Below are 23,794 nucleotides of genomic sequence, written 5' to 3'. Positions count from 1 at the left end.
AGGTATTTAAACCCTGGTGGGAGTTGTTGTATGTATGTAGGGGCAATGAAGAAGGTGCCTAAGAAGTACAGGAACCTGTCCATACCTGAGGCCTTGGAAACTGGAAAGCAAGCCTTGGCCAGCCGCTTGAGGAGGTACACCAGAGAGATCGAAGGCAGGAGAATAAACCAGCTGTTCTCCACAGAACCAGCCAAGGTGTACTCTCAGTGGCAGGGGAACGATATGAGAACAACACCACCAAGGCTGGAGACGGAACAATACTGGAAGAGCATATGGGAGAAGGACGCAACCCATAACAGCAATGCTCAGTGGCTAGTGGATCTGATGGCAGACCACAGAAACCTCACTTACAGGGTCCAGTAACCATCACAGTGGCAGACATCCAAGCAAGGGTCTCCAGTATGAAGAGTTGGACAGCACCAGGCCCCGACATGGTTCACGCCTACTGGCTGAAGAAGCTGACTGCACTCCACGAGCGCCTGGCAGCACAAATGAACCAGCTGCTAGTTGACGAGAGACACCCGGAATGGCTAACCGAAGGCCAGACAGTCCTAATCATCAAGGACCCCCAGAAGGGACCGGTCCCCTCCAACTACCGACCAATAACCTGCCTCAGTACTACATGGAAGCTCCTGTCAGGCATCATAGCGGCTAAGATGAACAGGCACATGGGTCAATACATGAGCGGCACACAGAAAGGGATTGGCAAGAATACCAGAGGCGCAAAACACCAACTACTGGTAGACAGAACAGTCAGCCGAGACTGCAAGACCAGACTGACCAACCTGTGCACTGCCTGGATTGATTACAAGAAGGCCTATGACTCAATGCCCCACAGCTGGATACTGGAATGCCTAGAACTGTACAAGATCAACAGGACCCTAAGAGCCTTCATCAGGAACTCAATGGGGATGTGGCGTACAACATTAGAGGCCAAGTTCAAGCCCATAGCACGAGTCACCATCAAGTGTGGGATCTACCAAGGAGATGCTCTGTCCCCACTGCTGTTCTGCATAGGCCTGAACCCCCTCAGTGAGATCATTAACAAGACTGGCTACGGATACCGACTACAGAACGGAGCAGTTGTCAGCCACCTCCTGTACATGGATGACATCAAGCTGTATGCCAAGAGTGAACGAGACATCGATTCACTGATCCACACTACCAGGATACACAGCAATGACATTGGAATGTCGTTCGGACTGGAGAAGTGTAGTCGGATGGTAACAAAGAGAGGGAAGGTAGTCAGAACTGAGGGGATTGAACTACCAGAAGGCAACATTGCAGACATAGAGGACAGTTACAAGTACCTGGGGATCCCGCAGGCGAATGGGAACCATGAAGAGGCCGCTAGAAAAGCTGCAACCACAAAGTACCTGCAGAGGGTCAGGCAAGTCCTGAGGAGTCAGCTGAATGGTAAGAACAAGATCCGGGCCATCAACACATACGCCCTGCCCTGATCAGGTACCCGGCTGGAATAATAAGCTGGCTGAAGGAGGAGATAGAAGCCACTGACATCAAGACAAGGAAGCTCCTGACCATGCATGGAGGGTTACACCCCAAGTCCAGCACCCTGAGGCTGTACGCTAAGGGGAAGGAAAGAGGCCGGAGACTAGTGAGTGTCAGCACCACAGTCCAGGATGAGGCAACGAACATCCAAGAATACATTGGGAAGATGGCCCCAACTGACCGAGTGCTCAGTGAATACCTCAGGCAGCAGAAACCCAAGAAAGAGGAGGGAGACGAGGAACCATCATGGAAGGACAGGCCCCTGCACGGTATGTACCACCGGCAGATAGAGGAGGTGGCTGATATCCAGAAGTCCTACCAGTGGCTGGACAAAGCTGGACTGAAAGACAGTATGGAGGCACTAATTATGGCAGCACAGGAACAAGAACTAAGCACAAGATCCATAGAAGCTCCGGGTCTATCACACCAGGCAAGACCCCAGGTGCAGGCTGTGTAAAGATGCCCCAGAGACAATCCAGCACATAACAGCAGGGTGCAAGATGCTAGCAGGCAAGGCATACATGGAACGCCATAACCAAGTGGCCGACATAGTATACAGAAACATCTGTGCCGAGTATAACCTGGAAGTCCTGAGGTCAAAATGGGAGACGCCCCCAAGGGTGGTGGAGAATGACCGAGCTAAGATCCTGTGGGACTTCCAGATACAGACGGACAAAATGGTGGTGGCTAACCAACTGGACATAGTGGTGGTAGACAAACAGAAGAAGACGGCCGTAGTGATCGATGTAGCGGTTCCCAATGACAGCAATATCAGGAAGAAGGAACACGAGAAGCTGGAGAAATACCAAGGGCTCAGAGAAGAGCTCGAGAGGATGTGGAGGGTGAAGGTAATGGTGGTCCCCGTGGTAATCGGAGCACTCGGTGTGATGACTCCCAAGCTAGGCGAGTGGCTCCAGCAGATCCCGGGAACAACATCGGAGATCTCTGTCCAGAAGAGCGCAGTCCTGGGAACAGCTAAGATACTGCAGGACCCTCAAGCTCCCAGGCCTCTGGTAGAGGACGCGAGCTCGAAGGATAGACCGCTCGCAGGGGTGAGCAGGGAATTTATTTATATATATATTATATATATATATATATTTATTTATTTATGTATTTGGGGTGCAACGATACACAAAATTCACGGTTCGGTTCGATACTTTGGTGTCACGGTTCAATATTTTTTCGATACAAAAAAATGTTCATGCCTTTTTAATTTGTCATTTATTAAAATTATAAATATGTATTTTAACTCAAAAGTACAGTTTTTAAATTTTGTGTTGCTGAAACAACAAAGTAATAAAAATCACTCATCTTTGGAAAAGAGAGTTTATTACAGAGAAATGGCTCTTTCCAAAATAAAAGCTATACTATACGCTTCTTCTGGGCTAAATTCTCAGCAGCATATTAAACATATCAGGTCCCCATAAGGAGAATCATGTGCTAACGGCTGTCTAAATGACTCGGTGTTAAATCTTCTGATCAAGTTAAAATTCATCAGTGTTACACAGGGGCTTCATTATGAAGAAATACACTACCAGTCCTGTCGTTGGGTGCATCCATGAAAAACATTATCTTTATTGTTTATAAGCATAGAGATGATTAGGCCCAACCAGAGAGGAGGTCAAGTTAATTCCCCCTAGGAAAGAATTGGTCACATTTTGGATTTTCTTTCTTGAGAGATTGTTTCCAGCAGGTTTCCACAGGACCTTTTAATAGTGGTTCATATTTTTTATTTTTATGGGTTTAAACCATTTTTAATCATTATCATACTTTATTTGCATGATGCAACACTTATTAAGCAGTTCAGGTTTATACCATCCAATCCTTGGTGAAACCTCATTATCTCATATGTTTTAACTCTTTTCTATTCAGATAGACATTTAAAATGTTGTCTGTAATAAGTACTGTTAGGACCCTGGTGAAAGTGTGACATAGAGAACACAAGTAAACACAAAATGCAGTTTCTAAATAAAGATGTTTATGATTAAGGGGGAAAAAAATGCACATGTACATGGATGGCCCTGTGTGAAAACCTGATTGCCCTCCCCTGTTATAAGATAAATTAACTGTGGTGTATCACATCTTTGGAAAGCTGAGTTCAATTTCTCTAGCCACACTCAGGCGTTATTACTGCCACAACTGTTCTTCAAGAAATCACTTAAATAGGACCAACCTGACAAAGTGGTGTAGACCAAAAGATCCTAAAAAGCCATGCAATCTGCCGCAATCCAAGGAACTTCAGGAACAAAGAAACAAAGTAATTTCTCAGTCTGGAAAGGTTATAAGGCCATTTCTAAAGCTGTGGGACTCCAACAAACCACAGTGAGAGCCATTATCTACGGGATGGGCCATTTATATGGATACACCGTAATAACATGGGAATGGTTGGTGATACTAAAGTCCTGTTTGTGGCACATTAGTATATGTGAGGGGGCAAACTCCTCAAGATGGGTGGTGACCATGGTGGCCATTTAGAAGTTGGCCATCTTGGATACAACTTTTGTTTTTTCAATAGGAAGAGGGCCATGTGACACATCAGACTTATTGGTAATGTCACAAGAAAAACAATGGTGTGCTTGGTTTCAACGTAACTTTATTCTGTCATGAGTTATTTACAAGTTTCTGACCACTTATAAAATGTGTTCAATGTGCTGCCCATTGTGTTGGATTGTCAATGCAACCCTCTTCTCCCACTCTTCACACACTGATAGCAACACCACAGGAGAAATGCCAGCACAGGCATCCAGTATCCGTAGTTTCAGGTGCTGCACATCTCGTATCTTCACACCATAGACAATTGCCTTCAGATGACCCCAAAGATAAAAGTCTAAGGGGGTCAGATCGAGAGATCTTGGGGGCCATTCAACTGGCCCACAATGACCAATCCACTTTCCAGGAAACTGTTCATCTAGGAATGCTCGGACTCGGCACCCATAATGTGGTGGTGCACCATCTTGCTGGAAAAACTCAGGGAACGTGCCAGCTTCAGTGCATAAAGAGGGAAACACATCATCATGTAGCAATTTCAAATATCCAGTGGCCTTGAGGTTTCCATTGATGAAGAATGGACCCACTATCGTTGTGCCCCATATACCACACCAAACCATCACTTTTGTTGTTCCAACAGTCTTGGAGGGATCCATCCAATGTGGGTTAGTGTCAGACCAATAGCGGTGGTTTTGTTTGTTAACTTCACCATTCACATAAAAGTTTGCCTCATCACTGAACAAAATCTTCTGCATGAACTGAGGGTCCTGTTCCAGTTTTTGTTTTGTTCATTCTGCAAATTCTGTGCACCAATCTGGGTCATCCTCGTTGAGATGCTGCAGTAGCTGGAGTTTGTAAGGGTGCCATTTGTGAGTAGCTAATATCCGCCGAAGGGATGTTCGACTAATGCCACTCTCCAGTGACATGCGGCGAGTGCTACGCTGTGGGCTCTTGCTGAATGAAGCTAGGACAGCCACTGATGTTTCTTCATTAGTGACAGTTTTCTTGCGTCCACATTTTGGCAAATCCAACACTGAAGCAGTTTCACGAAACTTAGCAAGCAGTTTGCTGACTGTAGCATGGGAGATGGGTGGACTCGCAGGGTGTCTTGCATTGAAATCTGCTGCAATGACCCGGTTATTGCGTTCACCAGATATCAACACAATTTCGATCCGCTCCTCACGTGTTAACCTCTTCGACATGTCAATGGCTGTGAACAAAAAGAAACTTGTAAATAACTCATGAAAGAATAAAGTTACGTTGAAACCAAGCACACCATTGTTTTTCTTGTGACATTACCAATAAGTTTGATGTGTCACATGGCCCTCTTCCTATTGAAAAAACAAACGTTGTATCCAAGATGGCCGACTTCTAAATGGCCACCATGGTCACCACCCATCTTGAGGAGTTTGCCCCCTCACATATACTAATGTGCCACAAACAGGACTTTAATATCACCAACCATTCCCATGTTATTACGGTGTATCCATATAAATGGCCCACCCTGTACAAATGGGAAAAATATGGAACAGTGGTGAACCTTTCCAAGTGGCCAGCTGACCTAAATGATAAATGGACTGAATCTTATGAGGCGATTTTCTACTCATGCAAAGCATTCAGTGCGTTTTATACAACATTCCACATTCACCCACTAGATAGAAAGCATTATGCTTTAAGTGCCAGTTTGAAAACCATGCATCAGCTACCAGTGCAGTATAGAATAACCTTAAAATTATGTGGCCTCCCAGTACATGTCTGATTTTCTTATGGTGTCCAACCCAGTTCAGATTTTTGAACTGTTTCCAGAATCAGATCCAAGTATGATGAAGATTCTTTCAGTTACAGTGGTCCTGTTCTTTGGAACAAGCTACCTGCTTACATGAGATAGATGACATCTGTACGTACATTCAAAAGCAGATTTCAAACCTCTCTATTAACACAGGTCTTCTTCTTCACTCATCGTTCTTACTATCTGTTTATACGCTGCTCTGCATTTAGTTATTAGTCTTTTTCCTGTCTTCCTTCACTCACCCAAACTATTAGCAGCAAATGGCTGCCCCTCCCTCAGCCTGGTTCTGGTTTGTTTTCCATTTGAAAGAGAGTTTTTCCTTCCCACTGTTGCCAAAGTTCTTGCTCATTAGAGGTCATATGATTGTTGAGGTTTTCTCCTTTTCCTTGTATTTTTGTGGTCTTTGAGTCACTATGAGGCAACGAATTGATTTTAGGGGTAAAAAATGCACTGTGGAGAAAAAACATCAACAGGAAGCTATGATTCAATTCAATTCAATTCAATTTTATTTATATAGCGCCAAATCACAACAAAAGTCGCCTCAAGGCGCTTCATAGATACAGAGAAAAACCCAACAATCATATGACCCCCTATGAGCAAGCACTTTGGCGACAGTGGGAAGGAAAAACTCCCTTTTAACAGGAAGAAACCTCCGGCAGAACCAGGCTCAGGGAGGGGCGGGGCCATCTGCTGCGACCGGTTGGGGTGAGAGAAGGAAGACAGGATAAAGACATGCTGTGGAAGAGAGACAGAGGTTAATAACAGATATGATTCAATGCAGAGAGGTCTGTTAACACATAGTGAGTGAGAAAGGTGACTGGAAAGGAAAAACTCAATGCATCATGGGAATCCCCCGGCAGCCTACGTCTATTGCAGCATAACTAAGGGAGGATTCAGGGTCACCTGGTCCAGCCCTAACTATATGCTTTAGCAAAAAGGAAAGTTTGAAGCCTAATCTTAAAAGTAGAGATAGTGTCTGTCTCCTGAATCCAAACTGGAAGCTGGTTCCACAGAAGAGGGGCCTGAAAACTGAAGGCTCTGCCTCCCATTCTACTTTTAAATACTCTAGGAACAACAAGTAGGCCTGCAGAGCGAGAGCGAAGTGCTCTAATAGGGTGATATGGTACTACAAGGTCATTAAGATAAGATGGGGCCTGATTATTTAAGACCTTGTATGTGAGGAGCAGGATTTTGAATTCAATTCTGGATTTAACAGGAAGCCAATGAAGGGAAGCCAAACGAGTCTGGGCTCATCCATTTCTTATGAGAAGGGAACTGTAGGGAGAATTTCATGGTTTAATCCAGGAGCTGAAGCAGTACCACGGCAGTTTGTGTCCATATTTGTCAGCAGGGTAGTTTGAGCTGTTGTTAGCAGAGTTGGGACCACATCTGAAGAAATCATTTGAGAGAGCCGATCGACCTGGATCAGCGTCTAGCTGTGTGTCCAAGGTAAAATACAGTAGTATTAGTTTCCCATTTGAGATAAAATAAACCTTTATTAGTTCCACACGTACTTTCAGCCGTGACCAAAACATTCCCACAAGAACAGTGAAAAAGAAAAACAATAGAATAGAATAAGATAAACAGAATAACATATTAAACAAAATAGAAAGAATACTATATACACAATAGAATAAGTATGCAAATGCAGTGATCTAATTATTAAGATCTGCTTATTCGGATAAGAAATATCCGGAAAATTGAGCTTGGTTGGAAAAAACATTGTTGCAAATTCGTCCATTAAAATTGCGAGATTGCTGTGATTGGCTGCATTAAGCATAGGTGAGTCTGAAAAATGTTTTTAATGCACAAAATGTTCACACAGATTTTAGGTGTGTCAAGGTGAAGCTCAGGGAGGGGCAGCCATTTGCCTTCATCGCGTGGGAGAAGGAAACAGGACAAAAGACCCACTGTGGAAAATAATAACTAATGATTAAATGCAGAGTGGTGTAGAAATGATCTAGTGTTGAAACTACCTTTGCTTTGCTTTGTAACGTCACCTGAGATGCATTGCCAGTTAATGTGTCATTTTATTAATGTTATATTTTGTTCACATATCAACACAAAGTCATTCACTTTGTACTTTATCAGATTCAGATCCATTAGTGGAAGAAATTTAACGTCAAAAGTTGCAGTTTTACTGTTTTTGTGCTACATTATGCCAAACCAGATAAATAATTTTCAAGTATAAAAGCATTAAAAAGCTTATTCTGAGAGAAACTATGAGTTAATGTGAGGCAACAATAACTGGATTTGATCTTATGTGATTACAGTATTGATGGTGACTAATGTGCACTGAATAGAAGGTGTTTCCATGTCTAAGGAGCTTGGAAAGAAATGTGTCTGAACTTCTTTAAGCTGCTTGAAGATGTTTCACCTCCGAGAAGCTTCTTCAGTTCTAGGGTCAAAAGGTGGAGGGTCCCAGATTTAGGCTACGTCCACACTAACGCATTTTTGTTTTAAAAAACGCACCGTTTTCTCTCCGTTTCGGCCTCCCGTCCACACTGAGATGGCCGTTTCGCTGATGGAAAACGCATCGTTTTCAAAACGCTCTCGAAAACTGTGCTTTCGCGTCGCAGCGTGGACAGCGAAAACGCAGACTTTCTAAAACAATGACACGTTAGTCATGTGATGCAGTCATGTGACCAATTAAACTAAGATAGCGGAGGGCGTTACACAGCAGTTGTTTTGTTTGCTCTCAGGTTTGACAGCCCTATTAAAGATTAATATCAGTCTGTGCGTGCTCCAGAGAGCTTTTCCTCAAATTCTTTACCTCTCGCTCGCTTTTGCAACTTTATACTTTTGTGTTACTCGCAGCAACAACTCCACCTCATTGTGAGTCCATTTAAAAACTCGGTGCTTTTCCTTGACATTTTGCCGTGATGTTTCAAAGAGCTGGAAGTGAATAAGCGGCAGACAGAAATGAGGCAGGCTGAATCTTCTTGCGTTTCACGCATGCGCAGGACTGGAACATAAGCGTTTTCGGCCGTTTCAATGTGGACGCACAACTCTGTGAAAACGATGGACGCGGAGCGTTTTCAGAGGAAGACGCCGTTTTCAAATTTATCTGGGCTAGTGTGGACGTAGCCTTAAGCCCTATGGGAGTGTCCCTCCAAGAGGGACAATGGACCTCCTGATGATCCTCTACCTAATCACAAGGTGTGAAAACGGGTGTGCGTCACAATCAGGATGACCGAGAACCTTCACAGACAAGGTGTGTCCATGTAAAACATCCGAAACAACCTTGAAGCCTCAGCATTAATTTATTTAACAACAGTTAAAGTAATACTCACTTCATAAAAGATAATAAAAAAACATTTGGAGAAGGACCAAGTTTCAAATCCAAAAGTACATAAATCAGTGACTTCATACCAAGATACAATATAGAAGGAGAGAGTTATATTCTGTATATTTTGATTGTACAGCAATAACAAAATTAAGGAGCGCGTAAAAAACGGCCTAAAAAGAACGTCAAGAACTACAATACAAGACATTTTGTTACGTGTGTTCTTTGCCAGGCATTTGTCACATTATGGGAGATTTATAATCACAATGTGCAATAAATGTGACAGCCACTTCAGTCTTTGAAGGTGTTACATGCAGAGATAATCATGAATTAATAAATATGTTAGGGCATGTGCCTGGTACAGACTGCAATCCTTAACAAATTGTACTTTATTTGATGGAAAGTGCAGAGGAACTAATGTAACTTGAGATTACTAACTAAATATGCTGTAGGAGGAAATGCTTTCAAAAGATTTGACTTGTTTAAACAAAAAGCAGCTATGAACACAGTGGAAGCTTTGGAAATACAGGTGGGGCAGGACCGAGGACATCCTCAGATGGGATGAGAGACGCACATCCTAAAGACTGAAGAGCACAGATCCCAGCTGCAGGAGCAATGTTAACAGGCATCTCTGCAATAAATGAGCTGTCACTTACTCACAGTTCATTTCTAAAAATTTTTTCAATTCGAGTGATTTTTAAGGATCGTTCGAAAATGCTGGTTTTCTTACTCTTCTCTCAAAGTGGAGAACTACTGGTGTTCTGATGAGAACCTTTGGTATTCTCCAGTGTTTTCTGAAATTCCTCGAGAGTCCTGCGACTATAATTGTAAAACCAGAAATTAAACTGGACAACACTGAAATTTGGTAAAATAATAGAACTAAATACTTATTAGGCATCCAGGACTTGAAAGGAGACATTCATAATATCCTGAAGTTCTCAGTGATCCCACCTGAGGGCCCACAGGGTCCTTTGTCATCAAACTTTCAACTGAGCCCACATGAAACATCAATACTTTATAATGCATGCATAATACTATACTAATGGTAGAAACTAATAAACACGTATGCACCAACACTGTGTTGTGTTTTAGCATCATTTCCATAACCTCTTTAACACCCGATGAATAACATGAACCAGTAACAGACCTTTATGAGCCGCCTGACAGATTTACTGCGACAGAGTTCACACCAGACTGAACTCTGTCGCAGTTTAACAGCTTTCATTGTTCTACACCAGAAAGCAAAGCAGCTTGATTCATACACGAGTTCACCTCATGACAGGGCGAAACAAAGACGTGCAACTTTACCAAATGTGAAACCAAGAAACGAAGAAAAGAAACTGTGTCATGAGCTAGTTTTGGATGGTCCCAACGTGTAGACGTGGATATTACAGACAGATTACAATTCAGGAATCTCAAACAAGAGGAAATAAGTAAGAGTGGAGAGTAAATATCCTAAAATATTCTGCAATGGTGGGAAAAGTGTTCATTTAACCTGATGATATTAACTATTTGTAGTGAAATGATATTGCCGTCCCACTGAAATGACGTTATTTTGCTTGCCATTCTTTGGTACAGTTTTATTGGATACTGTTAGATGACAGCTTGAATAATAAAACTACTTTTCCATAATTGTGATATTAGCCGTGTGAATCAGCTCAGTTACTTACATTGGTGACATCAGGCTGGAGCAGCACTACAGTAACATGGATACAAATGCGGACAGTCATACTGATGGAGACCAATATGTCTGTGCATTTACTCGAGCAGCAGCACTCCTGCATATACTCATATCTAATGAGGCTGAAGAACTTCACAGAAGATAAATAGTTGGATACTTTTGTCTTAAAATATTATTTTTGCTGAACATAATTATCTGAATCAGATTCTTTATGTGAGGAAAGTTTATTTTCAGAGACTGAGCATGTGCTGCCTGCTGAAGGTTAAAGTTTTATGTCATGTATACAAAGCTTTTTGTTTTACAGGTCGAGTTCAAATCCATTCAGTTACTTTTGTTCAGGATGATGACACGGTGGGTGGAAACTAGCTCGCTAATACAGAGCAACACACTCGTGTGCAAAAACCAGCCTGACAACTTACCAAAGTGATACATAGAGACATTCAGTGCACTGATATTATACAGTGCCTTTTCTGATTCACCCAGTAACACACACATCTATACAGTGCTTTCATCCAACACCTGATGGATGCACTGGGGGCACGTCGGGGGTGAGCTGCTTGCAGAGGAGGAGCCAGGCATCGAGGCACTGACCCTTAGTGAGTCATTTGGAGAAATCTGGTAATAAAAGTGTCAGAAATGTAAAGATTCTCAAGAACTAAACGCTTGTGTCACTTTTTTGAAATGATATGCAACGTACTAAAAGAAAGCTCCACATGTTCTTACAACACAGACCGTAACATGGTGAAGGAAATTCCTCCACAGAGGGAGGTCGTGAAAGCTTAACTAAGCTGTCCCACCCTTACTGCTGAGGTCAAAGGCAGACAGGTGTGCGTGTGAAACCCTGACTCGAAACAGTGATGTGCACGGCATGGACGCAATCCAGGGTTCGCCTGTTTGGATGAAGCACAGGGGCACCGTGTGGGCCAGTTTCAGAGTGAAGGGTGTTTGCTGACCTGCTCATGTCGGTAGTTTAAAGAAGAAAACTCACTATTACACACATAAATGTTATATAGATGGTGCATTAGTGGCTGCAAGAGGGAAAAAAGTTACACGTTAAGCTTGGCAATGTGCTGAAATACTACTGGTGCCATACACAGTGACGTATTGACCTATTAACAGTAACACTGAACCCCCAGGGCAGAGTGACAACAAGTGAAATATTTACCTTAGAGGTGCAGCTATAAACACAGTTATGTACAGTCAGGAACAACATGTGTCATTCACGTGCATGGACACAACATGACAAGGATTTATGCTTACTTAGTCCATAAAGCTATTTAACTTCCATGCAACGCCATCACTGTGAACACAGGAGCACGAATGGCACGGACAAAAGGAATCACATGATCACTGACATTCTTAAATTCCAGTCACCACTTAATTTAAACTCACATTCAAGAAAAAGCGCTTGGGGGTGCTGCAACGGGCTGATTTCCTTTAAAGATATCGATGAACACTGATTCAGCGAAGGACTGGAGCTGATGTAAAAGTGTCTGAATGAACATGCCTGTAAACACAAAGGTATGAAAACGAGAGCTGCAGGTCGTCTGCGCTGACGGAGCTCCCACACAGCTGTGCGTTTCTCAGGAGATGAAGTGGTCAGATGAGGATCTCCACCATATCTGTGTCTGCTTCTTGTTGGCTCGACTGTGCTGGAGGAGCTGACTGATGCTGTGGGTGGGCCTGGATGGGAAGTCTGCGCTCCAGCGTGCTGGTGTGAAACGCCTGAGCATCTACACAAATGTGACAGTGAAAGACTGATGAGAACATTTCTCCTCTGATCCTGTCTGCTGTGTACACCTCGAATCTTATAGATCCTTCACATGTTGACATTACATCACGTTACACAATATCACAACAAAACGTTACATTAACTGTGATAATGTTGCCAGGAGTGTGTGTTGCATACATACATACTTTTAAATGATTTCTAAACCGTGAGCCACTACCGGTATTTTTACCTTCATAAAGCACCTCGTAACAGGTTGTTGTATACTCTCAAAGAGATTACTTGCTTCATGTTCACACAATACAACATGATGCCAAAGTGGAAAAAACGCTTGCTTGGAATTAGTTAAAAATAAAGCCCCAAATATAACAGAAGTATTCACGCTCTTTGCTCAGTACTGTGCGCTACAGCCTCCAGTCTTTATGATTCTAAGCTTGGCAAATCTATTGTTGGGCACTAGGGCTGCCACAAACGATTATGTTGATAGTCGACCAGTCACCGATTATTTTTGCGATTAGTCGACTAATCAGATCATCATCCATTAGACGTAAAACTACAGCTTATTGCACCAGCAGCATCTGCTCTTATATAACTATCATTAGCTTACAGCTTTAAGTGTTTCAGGTCTGTGCTAACTAAAAATAAAGACAAGATGATAGTTTATTAAATTTTATTGAAATTTGCAGATTGTTTCGGTGAAGTTTAATAAACTCCTTGCTATCTAAAATATAACAGGACACCGGAGTAAATTCTGGAGCATCTCACACTTCTGATAATCAGCTGTCTGCTTGACGTTTATTCAGCTGTGTGAAAACTTTAATCTCAGACAAACTGATTTACTCAGGAACAAATAAAATACTAAAAAAAAAAAGCCAAACAACAACATTTTTAAGTTATCTAAGTGACTCATATATCATGTTTAACCTGAGTAGAGAAAGATGGCGGTGGGTTTGAAAACGATTAGCCGGGAGTCCGGTGTTCTCACGGCTCTAGTGAGCGTTAAACCCCGGCTAGCTATCGAGCTAGTGGGTAACAGACGTCTCCGAAAACGTCGGAGCGCTTTTGAAAATATGTGGTGTCTTGATAAACTGAGCAGATATTTGAGGTTTACACAGCTACATTCTCGCCTGAAAATATGTTAAACGTTTATTTTGTGACCCAGAAAGAATAATAAGAGTAATATTAAAACTAGCTAGCTGCCGCCATTGTTGGAAACTGCGCTGGGCCGTGCTATGAATTCTGGGACACAGCTTCTTCTTCTTTGGGGTTTAACGGCAGCTGGCATCCTTGTACATGCAGTGCTGCCATCTTCTGTTTCAGTCCGTTATTACACTCTTAAATCCTGCTACTTATTCCTGCGTCTTTTGGGATCTTACAAAGCTTCAAACGACGCGTCGACTATTAAATCAGTCGTCGACTAATCGTAGCAGCCCTATTGGGCACTTTCCCCCCATTTTTCTTTGCAGAACCTTTATCAGGCTCAGTTCTGGGCTCTGGCTGGCCCACCTAAGGACATTCACTGAACAGCCCAGTGCTGCAGCTGAGAAATATCCCCACAGAACCACGCTTCATTGTAGGGATTTTATTGGCCAAGTGATGAACGGTGCGATTAGCTCTGCGATTTGACAAAATATATGCAAGGTAAAGACCCTACAATATTACAAAGAAAACAATCAAGTAACCCCCTCCGAGCAAGTGCTTTGGTGACAGTGAGAAGGGTGAGTGGACAAAGTGACCTGGTCCAGCCCTAACTATATGCTTTAGCAAAAAGGGAAGTTTTAAGCCTAATCTTAAAAGTAGAGATAGTGTCTGTCTCCAAAATCTAAACTATGTATCAGATGACGTCGGTTGGTTCATATGTTTGCTCTACTGTTTATTTTGTTTACTACAATAGCCCCGTTTCCATTAGTATGACTTGGATCGACTTGCCACAGTTTTCCTTTAGGTGATACCTGGTACCAGGTACTAAAAAAAGTGATCCGAGCAGGTACTAAAATGTGATGTCATCAGACTGCATGCCACTGATTGGCTGGTTAGTGGCATCACTCCATGAGTCATGAGAGTGTCTCGTTCATGAAAATCTAAACTTTTATTAGATGGGTAAAGAATTGTGCTTCTCGTGGTCTGAGAATCCTTTAGGTGCTTTCTGGGAAACTCCAGGTGAGCCGTCACCTTCTACTGAGGAGTGGGCTCAGTCTGATGACTCTACCATACAGGCCTGATTGGTGCTGCAGAAATGGTTGGACTTCTGGAAGGTTCTCTGTCCACAGAGCAACACTGGAGCTCTGTCAGAGTGACCATCAGGTTCTTGGACACCTCCAGCTCCAGGTAGAGTCCTGGTGGCTCCAAATGTCTCCCATCTATGGATAATGGAGTCCACTGTACTCATTGGGACCTTCAATGCTGCAGAATCTCTTCGTACCCTTCTGCAGACCTGTGCCTCGATACAATCCTGTCACTGAGGTCTACAGACAATTCTTTGGACTTCATGGCTTGGTTGGTGCTCTGACACCTGTCCATGGTTTGGAGCTTACAGAGACAGGTGTGTACTTTCCAGATCAAGTCCAGTAAACTGAATTTACCACAGGTGGACTCCAGTCAAGTTGTAGACACATCTGACAGATGAACAGTGGAAACAGGAAGCACCTTAGCTCAGATCTGAATGTCACGACAAAGGCTGTGAGTGCATTTCTTTGGCCTGCAGGAGAAACCTGAAGAGAACCCATGAAGCCTCACAGAGAACATGCAAGCTTCACACAGAACGGCCCAGCCGACTGGTGGATACAAATCCAGGTCACCCTTGTCTTGAGGCGATGGTGCTAACTCTGCGTCACTGTGTTGTAGAAGAACAAGCAATATTTGCTCCTCAGCCCTTCTGAGATTATGATTTTTGTCAATTTTATAGTGCACTACGTAAAAACAATTAAAGGAACACTGACCAGAGTACAGCAACTGGTCAGGTAAACTTCTGTGACGTTGATCTGGTCAGTGGTTGTAAATCAGGGTCAGCTGCTTTGGTGTCAATGAAATTAACAACAGGTGCACACGTAGAAGGACAGGGATGGTTTTCCCTCCTCGTATTTATGCTGGTGCAGCAGGTTCTGGGTTCCTCCTGGTGCACAACAATCTCCAGCCTCAAGTGACAGTGTCATCACTTGAGGCTGGAGATTTCTTAATCCTCCAAATTGATGACCAATGACTGACTCACCTTACCTAAATCCAATAGAGATCTATATCTGTATCTATATGGATGTATTTTTGGCCTTTATTGAATGGGACAGTGAAGAATCGACAGGGAGGGAGAGAGCAAAGGGCCGTCTGATGTGTTAATGTTTTTTTAATATGGAAGAATGAGACGTCTCAGAGGTCCAGTTGACCCTGAACCACAGGGGTGGCTTTGCAAAGCCAGCGAGCTCGTCCAGGCTGCATGTGGCGTTATCCTTGGACAGTCTTAGGTAATGTGTGGCAGATCTAAAGCATTTACAGGTATAGAATAAAGCGCTGTAAGCATGTGACTGTAAATGGGTGAGTGTGGCTTGTAGTAGAAAAAGCTCTTACATGCTCACTACGAGTAGAAACGCACTGTCTTTACTTTCCAGTGCACAAAAAGGAAGCATGTGGACTGACTTCTGTTGTGAAGGTAAAATATAGCTGGCTGTGAGTCTGTCACAAAGAGGCTGACCTGCTATGCGGTCAGGGATGTAGACGGGACTGGGACTGGACAGGCGAGCTGGCAGCGTCATGCTCTGCAGAGCCGGAGTGCTGGGCTTGCTGGTGTCCTGACTGTGGCCCTTGTCGGTCTGCGTGTAACTGTCTCTGCTGCCTGTCTTTGAGTGTCCTGCAGTCATCGGTGTAGAAGGAAGGACCGGGGAGGGAGACGACGACATCGACTCCGTCCTGAGAGACTCCATGCGAAACTCGGGACCGAGCAGAACCCCTGGAGGAACATGAGAACAAGTGCTCCTCAGAATGAAGTCATGTACATGAAATAGTCACATGGGCTAAAACCTCTGCACCGACTGCTGCTTCTTACCCAGACTGCCCTTCCAACTCGTGTCCTTACGTTCTTCAGTGATTGGAGAGCTACTCAGTCCCAAGTTGTGAGAGAGCAATCCAGAACCACCCGTGTTGGAGATGGACATCAAGGACTTGGAGGGCCTCATGGCAGATGGTGCATCAGACTTAACAGGCTCCTTCCTAGAGCGCTGGTGAAGCACCTTAATCATGGCGTCCTTCTCAATGATCTGGGCGTGCAGATTCTTTATCCTGGATCAGAGCAGACGCAGCCACAGTTAATGTCTGGCTGTGACTGAAACTAAATCATGGATTGATTTTTAAAATAAGAAATCATTTATCATAAAATTACACTAAAAACAACTTAGCTCGATAGAATAAACACAATATGTACTTGAATTTATATAACGCTTCTCTAGTCTTACTGACCATTAACCCCCTGAGACCCAAACTCTTTCATGCATTTTTAATTTCTCTTTGCTATTTGGGCTGATTGGGGCCTGACGAATGTAAAACAAAGAATTATCTTTTTAACCGATTTTTGTTTCTTAGAAAAATTAGTTCCACCTATGAGGACATTTGATTGCTGTAGCTCAGGAGGCAGAGCAGGTCACCTACTGATCGGTGGTTCGATCCCTGGCTCCTCCAGTCTGCATGCCAAGTATCCCTGGGCAAGATACCAACCCCAAGCTGCTCTCGGATGCGTCCATCGGAGTGTGAATGTCGTTAGAAAAGCACTCAGTTTAGAGTCAGTGCTTGTGAGTATGGGTGTGATTGGGTGAATGTGGCGTGTTGTATAGAGCGCTGCGAGTACTCCGGGAGAGTAGAAAAGCGCTGCATGAGAATCAGTCCATTTACATTTGTTTTACACAGCAGTGGCAGGATAACGTCCTCGTAAGTGGATCTCAGGCCCTTGTAGAGCAAAATTTAGTATTGTGGTCTAGACAACCCAAACTGTGAAGTCCACATGTGGACGCAGGTCCAAGAGGGTAAAAGACACAAACCGCTGAGAAAGTTAACAAACAGCAGAATAAAGAATGAGCTTGATTACATACAAGATACAAAAACAAGTGCAGCCTGAATATAATACGATGGCTTCAATCTACGATGAAAGCAGGTACCGTGGTATGAAGTGGTAACACTTTTCTATACCCGAATGCTTTCACACCACAAACACAGCTCTGCACAGAAGCAGCCCATGACGCTCTCTCCATCTGTTTGCACACCCTGACATAATCAAACAGCCCTTTGCAGAGGAGCAGTTTACCTGCTTTCCATGTCCAGACAGCGCCGATTGGCCATCAGAATCTCCTCCTCTTCCTTCTGGATTCGAGCCTCCACTGATGTGTCGTAGCTGCTGCTAGGAGAGTGGCTGATCATCGTAGCAGACGTATCCCTGCACAAACAAGGACAGGAGTGGCTCACACCCATCCTGGGGTTTCTCTTAAACAGACTGTTGGTCCTTATTGTTCCGAGGATGACGACTGGATGATCGCATCAGGAAAACAATGACAGCCACCTCTCAGGTGAGCAGCAACCTTCTTTGAATAGGAGCTCCAGAGCAGGTGTAGAGCTACAGTTTTAGGATGGGCCCTTGTTGGTAATGATGCACACTTTCTCTGTGCAATGGCTTTGGCCATATTGTACCTTCCTCCAACAGGTGCGTAATAGCATGAACTACAGCAGTGATTACACTTCTGACATTTTTAACATCTCAGGCAGATCATATTTAAACATTAAATATTTACTGTTATGTATTTGCTCTGGTTTAACAGCTGCCACAAAGCTACGAAACCAGAGTTTGTTGTTAAAAATGAAACAAAAAGTGAACTAGCAGCTTAAAGTGTGTAACTGCCCCATCAAGCCCGAGGCTCTTATTTCTCTGACAAGAAAACCTCATTTCTGCTGTTCGATACCAAAGAAATTTAAACTTTTACAAATTCTGCCAAAAGCTAAACGTGACTCTGCTCTGCTTCACTTCTGCAGCATCAGGTAATGTTCACGAGTCATGGTTTTCTTCAGTTTGTGATCTACTGCAGAGTATTTATTTATTTTATTTATACATAGATATAAAATATGGATATGTAGTGATAAATGATCATAATTATAGTATTTCTGACTGAGTCAAAATCGAATCAGATCAGACCTTGTGAATCAGAGTTGAATCGGTTATAGAAATCACTGATTCCCAGTCACAGCTGATGTTTGGTGGCCACAGACTGAAGGGGCAGCACAGCTGCTGCGCCTCTTGCCCAGAGAAGCTCAGATGGCTGTGAGTTTTGCGGGGCAGCTTTCCTATGGTCCCAGAAAATTGAGAGAAATGTTTTGTCCAAGTGACGTCTTCAGTCTCCACTAAATGCAGATTTCCCAACCTTATAGTACAGAAACTGACCTCACAGCCCACTGTTCATTCAGTCAGCTGGTTTCAGTCTTTGTGCAAATGTCCTGTTTGTAAGGTGGAAACCTGCAGTCAGCTGAGACTGAAGACGTCACCTGGATGAGCGAGGAAACGTTTCTCCCACTGAAAACGTCCAGATGAACAGAATCAGCCTTTTGGGATTTGCTTACCTGGATGACTGAGCACGCACCACGACACATCTCGTGTTTCAAGATCCTAACAACTAAGACAAGCAATAATGTTGCTGAGAGACCGTATGAAACTACGAAAACCTGAAACATGTACCTCTGAGTAGCAACAGACGCTGCAGCATCCAGGGCGAACTGCCTCATTACACTTTCCTCTAAATACTTCTGCTCCCACTTGGTCATGTCAGCCTCCAGAGCCAGGATCCGTTCCTCCTTCTCCCTCAGGTGTTCCATCAGAGCTGTGGTGTTGTATTCTGACGAGATCACACCGCTGGTTTGAACACCACCTTGACGCTGGAAGAGATGTATGTGTTTTATTTACACACACACACACACACACACACACTCTCTCTCTCTCTCTCTGCCGGTCAAAGGTTTTAGAAAACCCCAATATTTCCAGTTTTTCATTGAAAATTACACAGTTTAATGTTCCATTGCACTCTGAAATGAAAGCATGGTACAATTCAATTCAATTTTATTTATATAGCGCCATATCACAACAAAAGTCGCCTCAAGACGCTTCATAGATACAGAGAAAAACCCAACAAATAAGCAACTGGAGTGAAAAAATAAATCATGGAATCAGTTTATAGACCAGAGTGTATTTTAAACTTTGACTCATCAGAGTCGCCTCCTTTGGCAGATATAACAGCTGAACACAGCCGTGGCTTCTGTCTGCAACAGAAATCAAATCTTCTCCCATGTCTGCTGCAGACGTTCCATAAACGTGGACCTTGTAGCTGCTTTGCTTTCACTCTTCTGTCCAGTTCATCCCAAACCAGCTCGATGGGGTTTGAGTCTGGAGACTGTGCTGGACACTCCGTGTTTCCAAGCTTGGCACAGTTGGACTGTTTGGGTGATTATCCTGCTGTAGGATGAACCTCTGACTGAGCAGAGGCTCCTGCATGGAGCTGCAGAGGCTCCTGCATGGAGCTGCAGAGGCTCCTGCATGGAGCTGCAGAGGCTCCTGCATGGAGCTGCAGAGGCTCCTGCATGGAGCTGCAGAGTGCTGTGGAGCTGTTCTGGTTCAGGGAGCCTCTCACTCTGTACGAGTCACAGACCCTGGATCAGCAAACAGCCCCAGACCGTCACACTTCCTCCTCCATGTTTGACAGTCGATGCCACACACTGTGGATCCATCCTTCCACCTACTCCACAGCAAAGATCCTGCATGATGAACCGAAGATTTCAAATGTTGATCCATCAGTCCATGAAACCATCTTCCAGTCTTCAGCAGTCCAATGTTTCATGGCCCAGACGAGCCTCTGTCTTATTCTGACGTCTGGCTTTCTTGCTGCAGCTCGTCCTCTTAAACTTGCAGCTCGAAGTTTCTCCTCACAGCTGAAACTGAGACTTTCTCACTACGACCACTATGAAGCTGCTTGAAGCTGATGTCCTGTGAGCCGCCATCACACAGCTGTTAACTCCCAGGAACGTGTGTCTGAGTCAGTCGTGTCGTTGGGTCTGCAGACCTCTTCCTGTCACAGTTTGAAGGAAGCTGGACTCACTGACGCCTTGACTTTCTTTGCAGTTTCTCTGTAGGACAGACCTACATTTATAAGTGTTACGATGGTCTGTCTTCTACTGTTAATCGCCTTTTTGGAACAGCTGTAGGACTTAGCAGCACCAGCTTTCACGGCTGGATCAACCTCCACTGTTGCAGAGCAGCTTTAAATTGTTAACCTGTTTTTGTTCCCTGAAAAAGGCCATTTTCTGAAATGTGCATTATTTTTCAGTTTTGGGTAACCTTACCTTTTTTTAAACCTCTGGGAGGTCCCCACTTACCTTTTTACCATTTCGAGCTGTTCATTGGATTTGAACAACTTGAACAGAAATAAATAACTGGAAAAACTGGGTTGTTCTAAATCTTTTGACTGCGGACGGTTTATCCTTCAAGCTCGCGTCCTCTACCAGAGGCCTGGGAGCTTGAGGGTCCTGCGCAGTATCTTAGCTGTTCCCAGGACTGCGCTCTTCTGGACAGAGATCTCCGATGTTGTTCCCGGGATCTGCTGGAGCCACTCGCCTAGCTTGGGAGTCACCGCACCTAGTGCTCCGATTACCACGGGGACCACCGTTACCTTCACCCTCCACATCCTCTCGAGCTCTTCTCTGAGCCCTTGGTATTTCTCCAGCTTCTCGTGTTCCTTCTTCCTGATATTGCTGTCATTCGGAACCGCTACATCGATCACTACGGCCGTCTTCTTCTGTTTGTCTACCACCACTATGTCCGGTTGGTTAGCCAACCAAGATCCTGTGGGTTGGAAGTCCAATCTCGCTCATACTGTATGTGAGGTATGTGTAGATTTAGTATTTAACAGACTTGCTGAAATATATATATATATATATATAAAAAAAAAAAACACCCAGCACGCCCCTGCGGGCGGTTTATCCTTCAAGCTCGGGTCCTCTACCAGAGGCCTGGGAGCTTGAGGGTCCTGCGCAGTATCTTAGCTGTTCCCAGGACTGCGCTCTTCTGGACAGAGATCTCCGATGTTTTTCCCGGGATCTGCTGGAGCCACTCGCCTAGCTTGGGAGTCACCGCACCTAGTGCTCCGATTACCACGGGGACCACCGTTACCTTCACCCTCCACATCCTCTCGAGCTCTTCTCTGAGCCCTTGGTATTTCTCCAGCTTCTCGTGTTCCTTCTTCCTGATATTGCTGTCATTCGGAACCGCTACATCGATCACTACGGCCGTCTTCTTCTGTTTGTCTACCACCACTATGTCCGGTTGGTTAGCCACCACCATTTTGTCCGTCTGTATCTGGAAGTCCCACAGGATCTTAGCTCGGTCATTCTCCACCACCCTTGGGGGCATCTCCCATTTTGACCTCGGGACTTCTAGGTTATACTCGGCACAGATGTTCCTGTACACTATGCCGGCCACTTGGTTATGGCGTTCCATGTATGCCTTGCCTGCTAGCATCTTGCACCCTGCTGTTATGTGCTGGATAGTCTCTGGGGCATCTTTACACAGCCTGCACCTGGGGTCTTGCCTGGTGTGATAGACCCCAGCCTCTATGGATCTTGTACTCAGAGCTTGTTCTTGTGCTGCCATGATTAGTGCCTCTGTGCTGTCTTTCAGTCCAGCTTTGTCCAGCCACTGGTAGGATTTCTGGATATCAGCCACCTCCTCTATCTGCCGGTGGTACATACCGTGCAGGGGCCTGTCCTTCCATGATGGTTCCTCGTCTCCCTCCTCTTTCTTGGGTTTCTGCTGCCTGAGGTATTCACTGAGCACTCGGTCAGTTGGGGCCATCTTCCCAATGTATTCTTGGATGTTCCTTGTCTCATCCTGGACTGTGGTGCTGACACTCACCAGTCCCCGGCCCCCTTCCTTCCGCTTAGCGTACAGCCTCAGGGTGCTGGACTTGGGGTGAAACCCTCCATGCATGGTCAGGAGCTTTCTTGTCTTTATGTCAGTGGCTTCTATCTCCTCCTTTGGCCAGCTTATTACCCCAGCAGGGTACCTGATCACGGGCAGGGCGTATGTGTTGATGGCCCGGATCTTGTTCTTACCATTCAGCTGACTCCTCAGGACTTGCCTGACCCTCTGCAGGTACTTGGTGGTTGCAGCCTTTCTAGCGGCCTCTTCATGGTTCCCATTTGCCTGCAGGATCCCCAGGTACTTGTAACTGTCCTCTATGTCTGCAATGTTGCCTTCTGGTAGTTCAATCCCCTCAGTTCTGACTACCTTCCCTCTCTTTGTTACCATCCGACTACACTTCTCCAGTCCGAACGACATTCCAATGTCATTGCTGTATAGCCTGGTAGTGTGGATCAGTGAATCGATGTCTCGTTCACTCTTGGCATACAGCTTGATGTCATCCATGTACAGGAGGTGGCTGACAACTGCTCCGTTCCGTAGTCGGTATCCGTAGCCAGTCTTGTTAATGATCTCACTGAGGGGGTTCAGGCCTATGCAGAACAGCAGTGGGGACAGAGCATCTCCTTGGTAGATCCCGCACTTGATGGTAACTTGTGCTATGGGCTTGGAGTTGGCCTCTAGTGTTGTACGCCACATCCCCATTGAGTTCCTGATGAAGGCTCTTAGGGTCCCATTGATCTTGTACAATTCTAGGCATTCCAGTATCCAGCTGTGGGGCATTGAGTCATAGGCCTTCTTGTAATCAATCCAGGCAGTGCACAGGTTGGTCAGTCTGGTCTTGCAGTCTCGGCTGACTGTTCTGTCTACCAGTAGCTGGTGTTTTGCGCCTCTGGTATTCTTGCCAATTCCTTTCTGTGTCCCGCTCATGTATTGACCCATGTGCCTGTTCATCTTAGCCGATATGATGCCTGACAGGAGCTTCCATGTAGTACTGAGGCAGGTTATTGGTCGGTAGTTGGAGGGGACCGGTCCCTTCTTGGGGTCCTTGGGGATCAGGACCGTCCGGCCTTCAGTTAGCCATTCCGGGTGTCTCTCGTTAACTAGCAGCTGGTTCATTTGTGCTGCCAGGCGCTCGTGGAGTGCAGTCAGCTTCTTCAGCCAGTAGGCGTGAACCATGTCGGGCCCTGGTGCTGTCCAACTCTTCATACTGGAGACCCTTTCTTGGATATCTGCCACTGTGATGGTTACTGGACCCTGTTCAGGGAGGTCGCTGTGGTCTGCCCTCAGATCCTCTAGCCACTGAGCATTGCCGTTATGGGTTGCATCCTTCTCCCATATGCTCTTCCAGTATTGCTCCGTCTCCAGCCTTGGTGGTGCTGTTCTCT

At 44.8% G+C, this 23,794-nt stretch overlaps 1 protein-coding gene across 4 annotated transcripts in view; it reads right to left on the bottom strand.

Annotated features, from left to right (window-relative positions):
- Positions 1 to 9,029: 9,029 nt before the first annotated feature.
- amot (angiomotin) overlaps positions 9,030 to 23,794 on the bottom strand; it is a 43,330-nt gene continuing 28,565 nt past the window's right edge. For all 4 annotated transcript variants that reach the window (XM_086307655.1, XM_086307656.1, XM_086307654.1 and 1 more), the window contains 5 exons: positions 19,179 to 19,375; positions 17,763 to 17,891; positions 16,515 to 16,747; positions 16,164 to 16,418; positions 9,030 to 12,485 (listed from right to left, as the gene is read on the bottom strand). In XM_086307655.1, coding sequence (XP_086163781.1) covers positions 12,352 to 12,485; positions 16,164 to 16,418; positions 16,515 to 16,747; positions 17,763 to 17,891; positions 19,179 to 19,375 — 948 coding nt within the window. In that variant the 3' untranslated portion in view covers positions 9,030 to 12,351. The remainder of the gene's footprint in view (positions 12,486 to 16,163; positions 16,419 to 16,514; positions 16,748 to 17,762; positions 17,892 to 19,178; positions 19,376 to 23,794) is intronic.

The sequence above is a fragment of the Aulonocara sp. 'chitande type north' Nkhata Bay genome, linkage group LG10 (genome assembly GCF_057382095.1).
Source record: "Aulonocara sp. 'chitande type north' Nkhata Bay isolate Kocher_YH1m ecotype deep benthic linkage group LG10, A_spYH_male_GT1.1, whole genome shotgun sequence".
NCBI classification, from domain to species: Eukaryota; Metazoa; Chordata; class Actinopteri; order Cichliformes; family Cichlidae; genus Aulonocara; species Aulonocara sp. 'chitande type north' Nkhata Bay.
The sequence above is the reverse complement of the archived record's forward strand: the minus strand, read 5'-3'. Positions and strand labels throughout refer to the sequence as shown.